At 35.3% G+C, this 13,002-nt stretch overlaps 1 protein-coding gene across 3 annotated transcripts in view; it reads right to left on the minus strand.

Moving 5' to 3' along the window:
* Positions 1–13,002, minus strand: part of Lpcat2 (lysophosphatidylcholine acyltransferase 2) — a 71,908-nt gene that overhangs the window by 43,623 nt on the left and 15,283 nt on the right. For all 3 annotated transcript variants that reach the window (XM_004847910.3, XM_087206398.1, XM_087206419.1), the window contains exons 6-8: positions 12,770–12,828; positions 11,566–11,600; positions 7,680–7,734 (exon numbers count right to left, since the gene is read on the minus strand). In XM_004847910.3, the coding sequence (XP_004847967.1) occupies positions 7,680–7,734; positions 11,566–11,600; positions 12,770–12,828 (149 nt within the window). The remainder of the gene's footprint in view (positions 1–7,679; positions 7,735–11,565; positions 11,601–12,769; positions 12,829–13,002) is intronic.

Genomic DNA, 13,002 nt, shown 5'->3' on the forward strand with positions numbered 1-13,002 from the left:
TATTCTATGGTGCCTCATTTGTATTCTTGTTTGGATTGAATTTTTAAGGTTAAGCATGATTTTTGCCATCAGCTAGTTACGATATATTGAATTATAAGTGGTACCTTGGTTCACAAAAGTAATTCCTTCCACGATTCTGGTCACAAATCGAATTGGTCACAAACCAAATCAGATTCAATGCTTAAGGTCAATATTGACCTTATAGAGGAGTTTGATTCGGTTCACAATCAATTCGGCTTGTGACCAGAATCATGGAAAGAATTAAGTTTGTGAACCAAGGTGCCACTTTAACTATAATCAGGTAACATGCTAAATGTGTTTTAAATTTTATTTCACTTAATTCGTCTTTAAAGAATTAGAGTTTACAATGATTAAACTACTTGCTTAAGATATCAAGGCTCAATTCCATTCAGTAAATATTGCTTAAGTGCCTATTATAAGGTAGGCATTGTACTAATTTATGAAACATGGTAGTGAAGTCCTGCTCCCCAGAAACTCTCCATGTAATACACTAGAAATTTATGATGCAATGTGCTAAGCAACCACGAAGAGCTACTATCCATCAAACACCTACTATGTGCTGGGTGCTTTATATTACAGTCTTTATATGATTGGCTCTTGCAGCAATTCTCTGAGGAAAGTTCTACTGTTTCCATCTCAGAGGTTAAGAATGGGGCTTGAAGAGATTAACCAATATAGCCAAGGTCATCCATATACATAAATGGCAGGGCGATGCTTTGAAAGAAAAAGAAAGATGTATATAAAGAAATACTACTTTTTTTCAAATGGACCTATTTTGAAATCTTGCTAATCATGTCAAGAAGCCTATGGCACCAGTGACTCAGAGATGAAGTTTAAGCAAAAGAGTGACAAGACCAGGTCCCAGTTCTTTTTTTCATAGTGACTTCAGTGGTAGGGAGTGAATGCACCAAAGTGAGAGAGTCTAAGAGCAGAATGCCTGAATGGTCTCATGAGAAACCTTGAGACCTGGAATAGAGGGAGTGAAGATAGCCAGACAGCGCATAGCTGGGATGAAAGAGGAATTTTTAACATTAAATATTTAGGACTTACAGAATAACACACATTGACTTTACTAACTTATTCTCCAAGGGAGCAACGGCATGCTACAGATAGAGTAGTTGGTCTTGAGAGATCCTAGAAAAGATATCTAACCTTTATAGGACTCAAGTCCTTCTCCTGTCAAATGATAAACTCTCCTTAGATGATCTCTAAGGTCCTTTCCAATTGGACTCCTATGTGTAGCTCTCTGCTGAGCATTCAGTTCTTCAAGGTGGAAAAATAAACTAAACCACCAGAGGTCCCCACATCACTTAAATATCCAGAGCAACAAACTGCAAATGCATATTAATAACAATTCCTTCCCTTCCAACCTGATCTAGTAACATTTTCTATATATGCTTAATATTAAATTTCAAGGAAGAAAACAGGTTAAAATCAATGCTACTAAAATATCTGACAAAATAGTATAAGAAAGTCAAATTGTAATTTATCAAATCATTCTGCATTTTTTAAGACAAGTGACCATTTATACTATACTTGATATATATAGGTCATAAAAGCACATACACATGAAAATCCTGAAAAATAAATTGCTGCTATGCTGTTAACCAAACATAATACAATGAACTATGGGTTTACTTTCTATTAGTGCAGGTAATATTTTCCATCTAATGATTTTTAATAACTTTCCTATTTGCATGACATTTTATTCTCGAGGAAATAAATTCCACTGAGAGTACAAAATAATTAAAAGCTTGGATGTGACACTATTGGGCCTTGGAGGACCTGTACCTTCTAAGAAGTAATAGAAATCTTAATAAAAAATCACCTCTCCTAGGATAAGACCTGGCCCTCTACCACATATCCATTTTGTACAAAGTCATGCAAGGCTCGTACTATAGTATGAACATACCCTTTATTTAGGAAGTAAGTTGAACCAAAGAGAGAGGAACCTGACTGCCATTATCTTTTATGGTTCCTCACACACATTTAAATCCCCAGGGACTTAGGACCCAGTTTCCCTTCTACCTCCACCATCTCTCATCCTCAGTACTCTGGCGACATGGGTCCATGTGACATCTGGACTTCACTTGGTCACAGATATTTTTCTGAACTCTATTTCAGCCACAGAAACAAACATTATGACCCTAGGTTTTTCCTCTGACAAGTTCTTCCATCACTTTCTCCTCATTACCCATGAGTGTTTACCTCTCCCTCATCTGGTCTTGCAGAGACTGTGACAAACTAGTGGTCACATCAGGACCTACTCATCACCCTATGCAGCCCATCCCTGCTTGCCTATCCACTGTGGACCTGGGAATCAGACACTTTCATATGGCCTTTCTGTCATGGAGAATGTCTCATTTCACAGTGCCTATGACACATCTTCTTGGTCACTTTTGATCCTGCATTCCCACTTGTGATAGACACCACTGAGGGAGACTCCACAAAATTAAACAAGTTCTATGCTTTTCAGGTTACAATTCCCCTTTTACCTCAGTGTCCTGGTCACATTTTTAGACAGAAGACAACCTAGGAAATTCTTTTTCCTTTGCCACTGCACTGGAGACTAGATACACAGCTCCATCCCCCAGCCTACTTCAAATGTTCTCCACACCTTCACACACTTTATTCTGCCCCACCCTGTACCAGATGAAGAGGACAAGCTGGCAAGATTTCCAGACTAACAACTCTTGTTTGTGCTTTTTGTTTCAGTCTCCCACCTGCTCTGGGGTTTAAAATTAACTGCACACAAGATAAAGTCAAAATTCCTCAGAAAGCTGTCCATCAACTAGAGCCAGTCCTCTACATCAACGATCAGTAAAACTAGTTTATTCATTGTTTCTCAACCACATCAGGCACATTCTTTTCAACTGAATAAATGATGAGTAGGAAAAGAAAGGTTGACAAATGACAATGCTATAACCAATCTTTTCTTTTTTTTTCTTGTAATAGAAAAGAATTTTAAAAGTTCAGTCTCAAAGAAAGTGTAATTCTATTTCTTCCCATGATTCTTCTTTTAAATCTTCAAAGAAAGAAAAGGCAAAAGAAGAGAAACATCTATATGTGAAGGGAAGTAAAAGTTAATACTGAACACTTATCACATGTCAGTATGTAAGTAATCTTATTAAATCCTCACAACCCTATATGATAAGTTTAACTATCTCTGTTTTTCCCAGTGAAAACACAGGCTTAGAGAGGTTTAAGTAATTTTCTTAAGCACAAACAGATATGTAATAAGAGAACTGAAATAAAAACTCCAGTTAATACTCTTTATAACATATCATTTTTCTACCAGTACTCACAAATTCCACCAAGTTCCACAACAAATTAGCTTTGTCAGAACAAATACATATGTGAGGTGTGTATGTGTACTCTTGAGATGGAAATTTTCTAAAAGGCTTGTTTGAGCATGTTCAACCTGCAGCCTGCAGACCACATGTAGCCCTAGATAACTAGTAATGGAGTTCCACAAGATTATAAGATTTTAACATTATTGTGTGGTGAATTTCAAGGAGTGGGGGTGTGTGACTGAGAATTGAATTCTGGGCCTTCCCACTGAGCTACATTCATTTAAAATTTTTTGAGACAAGGTCTCCCTAAGTCATAAAATTGCCAGGCTAGGCTTTAACTTGCCTTCCTCCTGACTCAGCCTCCCAAGGTGCTGGGACTATAGGTGTGTACCATGGTATCTGGATTTATAGTGTATATTTTTCATGGCTCACTTGTGTGGTGTGCAAATGTTGACCATGTAAGCAACAGTGGAATGGTGTTTAGGATGGCTCAGGGCAGAGCTAACTCTGGCTTCTGAAGCTGCCAAACAGTCATTTAAATGGAAACCCAAGTATATCAGATGTTACATGCATTTGTGTGACCTGGCAAGTAAAACACAGCTATTACTGACATCAGTATTTCAGCCTACCTTTATGTGCCTGCTTGTGAAGTCAAGTGTTTACTGTTATTGAACAAGGCACTTTCTCTTCACCCAGAGTGGCCTAGGCAAACCAAAAGGTTGGATGCCTAGTGCCATTCATGGTAAGTGCCCTATACAGGTGCACCATTTTTTAAAAATCTTTACTATTGTGTATTTACCATACCTTTCCTATGTTCAGATACACAAATACCACTGTGTTACAGCTGTAGGCAGAATAGAGTAACATGTTAAAACAAGTGTATAGCCTAGGAGCAATAAGGTATGCTACACTGCCTCAATGTGCAGCAGGCTAAACTGAGTTGGATTGTGTATGTTCGCATAATTACAAAATTGCTTAACATTGCATTTCTCAGGATGTACTCTTGTTGTTCAGTGACACATAACTGTGTTTGAACCTTCCCCAAGTAATTGGCTCTTTGAAGACTTAAAAAATAATATATGTGTATAGGTGTTGATCACAACACTCATTGTTACTTACAATTCTTTCTTATATCAGATATTATTTTTAAATTAAGAAATTCCTTTCTGTTAAGGCTACACTGCCCATCAGGAATTAATTTAGTCCTAATGATAGCCACTATAAGCTTTGTGAAAGAATTTTATAAATTAAAATATGTCTATATGCCTACAGATTAATCATTTTTAAGTCTCTAAAATGTACTGGGCAGCTTCTTAAGTCAACCTGCTTTGAAGGCATCCTGAGATACATTGGATAAGAAGAAAAATGGGCAATCAATTTGCAGGTCACGTTCTATTCGTAAACTAGCTGCTGTCCACATGGTGCTATGTAGTCTGACTTAGCATGAGCATTCTTTCACATGATTATCCAGCAAGCTCTTAATTTATGTCACACTTTGCAATGTTTCTTACCAGCTATCATGTTCCCCATGCCTATAAGCCATATGCCTCTAAAGGCATGCTTGAAAAGTAGCTGGTTGATAAAAGTGATCACTAAAAGACACTTAAGTACACCCATTATGCCATGTCATGTTTCAAAAGAATAACTTTCAGTAGGACCATTCTGCAAGCTACACACATCTTTGTAATTTTTTTATTTCAGTACCAAGGATCGAACTCAGGACCTTGTACTTCCAAGGCAGGTGCTGTGCCACTAAGCTCAATCCCTGGCCCCCACATCTTTATCATTGTTCAAAGATGCCAGAGACCAATTCCTCATGAGATTTGGAACTTACATTTTTAAGATCCAAGAGAAAAGAAATTTTAACATTTTCCCAAAAAAGAATCTCTGTTAGGAAAGTGGAGAAGGATGGGGAAAAGGAGGAAAGAAAATATGCCTAAGTATTATATTCAGTAGACGTTAAATATCCAAGTTTTGAGAAATTAAAGAGTATGGTAATCACCATTCCTAAAAGGAAGTTTGTAAAAGTAAATGACATAGCAGTCAATATACCAAGATGTCCTGTGACTCACAAAACAATAGAGTACATGAAAAGGCACTTTATTAATCCACTCAAAGTCCACTTTTAAAATGATCAAAATAACAACATTCTTGAATAATCATACTGAATTGCCTAATATTCAAGAAGTTCTGAAAATATGTTTGAAATAATAGCCAGGATTTCCATCAACTGCAAATAAAAGAGGGGCATTCCTAAACAAGAAAGACACCTGAAAATGGAGTTACAAAATGAACTAAGACCTCTAACAAAGTTCCACATGGGACAGCTCAAGCTCTGCCTCAGCAGGAATGGTGGGAAAGCTGAGGTAGGGCCCAGATTTTCAGAGCCTTGAGCCTGGGTATGGATATATTAGTGCCTGAAGGGCTACTGGTATGTATTTTTAGCTACATCCAAATGGTATTTCAAATATTCAAATATCATAAAGCAGATAGGAGTCACTAAGGTGATAGCATTATAAATCTAAAATAAGAATACTAAATTTGAACTCCATAAATTCCTACCCTCTTGCCCTGCACAATTCTAATGGATCATATCCCTACTGATTGAACTATTTTCAACCAGCTGAAAGCCATTTTGTTTGTGAAGTTATAGAACAAAGAATACATCCTTTTCTTTGCCAGGAAATATTATCCAAACAGGTCTCAGAACCAGCTGGAGAATGCAAATTCGTAATTTTAAAACGAAAAAAAGAAAGAAAGCTGTGACATGGAAAGGAAATGTGCTAGTAGTAGTCAGAGCAAAAAATGAGGAATTTACATATCTCTGTTGTAATGCAGTTTGACCACTGACACATGCACTAAACAAAAAAGTACAGTTCTGTGTGCATTTCCATATCTTTTGCTAGATCTTCTTTTAGCTGGAGAGGGAATACAGATAAAAGCATATAGGGGTGTGTGTGTGTGTGTGTGTGTGTGTGTGTGTGTGTACAGGCACACATATCTTTCAAATTTGCAGGGAAGATAGCACGACTGTTTAAAGTATGAAATTTTTTAAAATTTTATTTTAGGAAAAGAAAATAGGGTTAGACTACCTGAGCAGCTATTAAGGAAGAACAGTGCTCAGAGTACTTAGGAATACCATGATACAAGATTTCCTGAAATGTATTCTATGTAATACTAGTTCTAGAGATATCCAGAGTAGGGGGTAAAGGTTCCATAATCAAGGACTTTAAAGGCATTGAAAAAGAGACTAAGAAAAGAAACTTGGCAGAATTTATTTACTCTGGTACTTTCTGAACTTATTAGTACACAGTTCAAGTTTTTTTTTTTTTCTAGAAACATCTAAGTATATCCTAAGACATAGTGTCACTTTTTTTTTTAAACTGTATTGAAAGATACTGAACTGGTTTTAAAAGTGTCACACCTGGGTAGGTGTGAAATAAAACTAAAAAACAGATATTTTCAAGGTAAACAGACAACATGCAAGTCTCAAGAAAAAATTCACTAATTTCATTCTGAAATATAATTTACTCCCTGTATCATTTGGTATTGCCGACAACTTCTGGATGGCTGAATGCCTAAGCCATCCATCAAAGAAAAATAGTATTCTTATGAATTAAATTCCATAATCCTGTCACTTAGAGCACAGGCCTCCATTCAGAACTCTGTATTACATATGCAAGTACAAGTTTTTTATTACATAATTCATGGATGCAATTACAATATCCAGGTAAGAGTCTTAGGATACAATATTCTAACCCTCTCTTCAGTAGCTACCTGAGGCTGTCACTTGGTATCTGAAACTAATCTTAAGAGCCTTAAAAACATGATCAGAATTTTCCAAATGTTCTAATTACTCCCCTCCACTATATCTCAAACTGAAAGACTGCCCTGTGATGCATAATATGAGCCACCTCCCAGGTATGATTTCCTCAGGGTTCTCATGTGCAGAATGATTCCACAAGACAGAGATTCTTACCTCTATGTCTCTTCCCCAGCCCTAAGTGGCACCTTTCAGCTTTCATAGAACCTATTCTCCAAGGGAGCTAGATCCAGCAGCTATCATGAGCTCCTTTTGTCAGGGTGTCAAAGCCCTTCATTCAACTTCAGCAAAGGTTAGCATTAAAAAGAGTAAAGAGATGGGAACAAGGGGTACAAATCTGGGTGGTTACATGTTAGACGCATTTCCTGACATGATTCCAAAAACTAAATCTGACAGTATGGATTTAGATGCACAATTGATAAAAGACCATGGCTCATTTTCAAGGTGGTAGAACTTTTTATCTGGTCTCTCTAGACTAGAAATTCAAAATTAAAAGAAAGGCAAAATCTCAAGTTCCAAGGTCACATTTTGAATTGACTTACCTCAACTTCTACTTTTGTAAAGGGCTGGCAGAAAGTAAGCACACAAATCTGGAGACTGAAAACAAAAAAAAAAGAGGTCTACCCTTATATGATAATACATATATCATCTACTGTTAACCCCAAACTTCTGTACACATAGGTACCCTACATCACACTTCATTCATATATATTTATAGTTTTTATAAATACTACACTGCAGCTATAACACATCTTGGGCCTGCACAACCATTGCTACTATTCAAAAGGTAAATAACCAAATATAATAATACCAAATATATATTTGTGATTCTGAGCCACAGCTTAATAGACTGAAGCGAGAATCTGCAGTTTTCTGACAACAGACTCGCATGCCTAAATCTCTAGAAAATCTACCCAAAGCCACATTGTCAGGTACAGAAATATGTTTACAAGAACACACCTGAATAGAACACTACATTTCTAAAATCTTCTGGTGTTTAAAAGAAAAATCAGTGGGCCTTTCCTTAAAAGCAGAAACTTTATCAAAATTGCCTCAGATATTAATAAATGTTTTAGCTATAGGGAAATGTGAAAAGTTTCAAATTTCATTGTAAGGCTAGACAAAGGCTTTCTTTAAAGTGATTAACCAAAACTTTCAGAGACAATTTTTGAAAATGATGTCCCTACTTGCAGCTTTCCAGTAGGCACATAGACCTCCGGAAAAAGATATCTGTGAGAGTTTGAATTTATACTCATTAGACATTTGACCCAAAATGCAGTAAGAGTGGATTAGATTATATGGTAAAGAAAACAATCAGTCAAACTTTTCTTGCTATTAAGAAGTTATTATTTATCTGTAAAAAATTACCTTAAGGGACTTAGGGAAGCTGGGAGTTTAAACAAGGAATTTAGTTAAAAGAATGAATTTAGGAAGTAAATTTACCACCTCCCAATAGGGAGCATGGCATATGCCTAGAATCCCAGCACTCAGGAGGGTAAGGCAGGAGGATTACTGCAAGTTGAGTTTAAGGGCAGTCTGGGGTACATAGTGAGTTCAAGGCCAGCCTAAACTATAGAGTAAGACCTTGTCTCAAGAAAAAACAAAAATAAAAATTTATTTATTTACTTATTTATCACTTCCATAATAAATTATAATTTTTTGGAGGCAAAGTTTTGTTATGTTGTCTGGGTAGTCCCAAACTCACAATCCTCCTCCCTCAGTCTCCCAGGTAAGTGGAATTAAATGTATACATCCTTGCACCTGGATTTAATTATAAATGTTCAAACTCTCCATATGACAGGGTAAAATCCTTTACTGTCTATAAATTCCAATCAAGCTCAACCCACATTATCCATCATCAAGTACACTGTTTTTGAATTATTTAAATTGATCTTTGGAATTCAGTTACTTGAACAGATACATATTCGGTTCTGAAAATTCTGAATGTTGCAAAAAAAAAAAAAAATGAAACCATACATAAAATGTCATTAAACCTGTCTTGCTTGCCTACAGACAAATCAAACACTTCTTAGACTGATGGAAAACAGCTTTTGCACAGCCATTCTGTCTCTATGCTTATTCCCTGACTTTCCTCTCCCTACTGATTTAAAATCTCTGTCTTAGAATCTGCATCTAAAGAGCAGTTGGAGAAAAGACAAGAGAGAAAATGGAATTAGAAATAACAGATACCAAGCTAACAATAACATTAGATAGATCAGAAGAAAAGGCGGAAATGAGACATGCCCAAGGTGAATGCCCTGTGTCATTTGAATAAAACAAAGCTGTGCTTTTTAAATAATTTTTGTTTATTTATAAGTCCTAAGAAATCTTTGACTCTTAAAATACCTTTTTTCTCTTTTTTTCCCCTGAATTTTTTCTTTTTATCACACACTTCTAGAAGGATAGATTAAGTAAACCACTACTTTCTACTCTAATCCTCCTTCCAGAAAGCCACCTTTTATTTGACCTTCACATCTGCCTGGACTGCTACATAAACAAACAAACAAACAAACAAAAGAGCCACAGTGAACTCACAGTCATTATCTCCAAAGGGACCTTAATCTGTAAAGGCCCAAAGGATAATACACACCAGGGAACAGAAATAGGCACCCAACTAGATTTTAGGTATTTTTGTTTCTAAAAAGCTCTCATACTGCTTGGTTCTAATTCTTTCTTGTATAAAAGCTGAAGGTCAGAAACTCAAAATCAGTAGTTGGCATGAAACATACATGCCAGTCCAGAGAATAACTTTATTTTTAAAGAGTTAAAAAAAAATACTACCTACACATCTTTTACAATGTATGCTCTTATAAGGCCACGGATTTAGCTCAGTGGTTCTGCTGCCTGCCTCCCAAGGGCAAGGTCCCAACTTCAATCCCCGGTATAAAAAAACAACAAAAACAATGTATGCTCTTTTATTTTGGTTATTTCCTTAATGTCAAGAACTGAACCATAACAGGAACACAAATATGTCACATGTGTTAATATTTACTCTATTTATCTATTCTGATTTAATTATGTCAAAACAATTTATATACACACAAAAACAATGGAGAAATTATTCATCTTTTTCAGATTTTCAGGAGCTGACAGGTATCTAAAGAAGCTCACAGTATGCTTGAAAATAAATAATGATTTCCTTTTAAATATTTCCAACTTATTGACACCTATCTATCCAAAATGATATTTGAGCCCTGGCAAAAGTCCTCAAATCCAGGTGTTTTGCATGGTTTTCACCAAAATTTATACAAACTCAGACTTCTCTACTGGAAATTAATAGAAGAAAGTTTACTTTTACATGTTCTGTTCTTTTTAAAGGTCTATTTCCCCTCAGCTTGTCTAATAGCGAAACCATATTCCCCTAAGCGCTTATAGAAACTGCTGATTCTTGTGCTTTGAAAATCCAAGAGCAGAACCAAAATCCTGGTGAGCTATTTTCTCACCTATATCAGACACAACATAACTATTTCAGGCCATATAATAAAACTGATCTGAATGGCATACATCAATGCAGGACAAGGTATGACTGAAACATATAGTGAAAGTTTTAAAAATTTTAAAAGTCATTACAATAAAAAACATGTTACCAATCCCCTCAAGATACTATCCCTAGCCTCACACATACTTTATCCCATCATTCTTGCCACTTTCTGAAGCAATTCTGAATATCCTTTTTCTTGAGTATCTTCAGTTGCACTGTTTTGGCTGCTTTACTGTCCTGAATTGATTCAAAACACTGACCTTTTGTGGTCATTTTGACTCTTGAGGGAGAGACAGAAGTTACACAGCACCAAATCCAGTGTAAAAGGCAGATGAAGACAGATTGTAATGTTATGAGCCTGGCTTTCTGTTGGATGGCACTTGCCAGTAGCATTCACCATATTTTTATTATATCTCGTAAAGACACAGAAAAGAACTTCCAGAACAGTTTCAGAAAGTGGCAAAAACATACATGTGTTTAAATCTCGAGGGCATATTTTCAGGGAGATTAATGGCATTGTGTCTTTTGCTGTAATAAAATTTTTTTTAAAGTAAACATTTATCATATTTCTCAATCACTCCATATAAGATATGGACAGACACACTACATAATGATAAATCTGCCATGGACATGAAAGTTCAAAATTAAATCCAAGTCAGATTTAGACAAGTCACTGGAATGTTCCTTACAAACTTTAGACAAAACCTAGAGAGCCATTTGAACATGACATTTGAATTCTAGACAACTAGAATCCTCCATACAGGAGAAAACAGGGGTAATGGGCACATTGGTGCTCTCTCTAAAGACACCAGTTATCAGATTTAAGAGTCTGACAAGAAACTTTAATTTTACTAAAACAAGGTTTTTGTTTCAAAGAAGGAATAAATGATCTTTTTCTTTATCAAAATAAAATTAATATAAACTAATAATAGGAACAAGTGACTTACAATGTATATCCTTGCCATGTCCAGGTCACCGTGTCCTACAACAAGAATTCAAGCTGTTAGTCCAGAGAGAAAAAATCAAATAAAACAAAGATTTTATTTTAATATTGGATTCATGTATATATTTTTTTGAAATTAAAAGTCACATGTTGAAAATTAAAATAAGTGGATTATTATTAAAGAATGATGAATTGATGTATACAATTTTAGATTACATATCTACATAGAAAATATTCACCTTCCTATGTCAGTATTTATCTTTTAATGGAAGTTGTTCTGAATTAAAAAAAAAAAAAACTACTGTATATGCTCGGCTATTTTTCAACCAATACGAACATATCTAGAAAACTAACTTGTTTCCAAAAGATACCAATACATCAGTTCTTTAGTAAAGGTTACTTGGCAGAGGTACAATGAGTAAAAGTTTGATACATATTAATTTTTTTAACCAAAGATGTTCAAGATTGAGAAAGCACCCACTGAACAGAAAGCTGAATTAACCAAGACCTCTTAATTTTAAATAACATAGATGATTAACAAATACATCCCGCCATTTAATATGGATTCTCTAGTAAACAAAGTCCTCTCAGAACCAAAACATTCCCCCCCAAAATATTTTTTGAGAAAAAGGTGATATAATCAATATCCAGAGGACAACAATGTGCCCAGCTTGTGCAAAAGAGAGTATTTAATGAGCCAAATTAAACTTTATACCTGACGTTAGTTCTTGAAGATATTCTTTCTTAATTAAACCACTTGCCAATGAGTAACACAGAAAGGAAGGACTGAGCCAGTAATTAAAGACTGAGCCTCTCCCAAATTTATCCTGCTATTTCAGTCCTTTTCTGCAAATAATGACCTCTGAATCAGAAAAAGTTTCTTTTCCAGTTTAATTAAAATTATAAATTTCTACCATCCTGTCTAATAAGATCTTAAATTTAGGACTCAATCTCACTATCATAGTGAGAAGCTTAGAAATATCTTCCTGAAGCTTAACAAGAGCAAAATAGTATTTAATATTGGTATCAACAAATATGTGCCTATCTTGCAAAAATTTAAAACTGGACATGACAAGCAGAGCTAATCTGCTGATCTTTTCCTACCAGTTATCTATTCACACCCTTATTCAAATATTAAAAAGGGTCCTAGAGAATGTGTGTTGTTCGGAATAATCAGAATTCTCTCCATGGTAAAATACTATGCTTACCAGCTTGTTTGGGTATCTGAGGAGGATTGGCTGCACTGGAACTCCGGGAATGAAGGCTCCTATAATCATATTGAAATTTATGACATGGTTTTTATATGAATAAAAATTTTACAGTAAGAAAAACATAATTGTCCATAGTATAAGAGTATGTTTAAGAGTATACATAATAGAAATTATTCACTAAATGTTGTTTATCAACATGATGAATTTTTAAAAATTAAGATTTCAGGAAA

This window comes from Heterocephalus glaber, unplaced genomic scaffold, assembly GCF_053883595.1.
Source record: "Heterocephalus glaber isolate CG9 unplaced genomic scaffold, H.glaber_assembly_v1.0 deba00000071, whole genome shotgun sequence".
Taxonomy (NCBI): Eukaryota; Metazoa; Chordata; class Mammalia; order Rodentia; family Bathyergidae; genus Heterocephalus; species Heterocephalus glaber.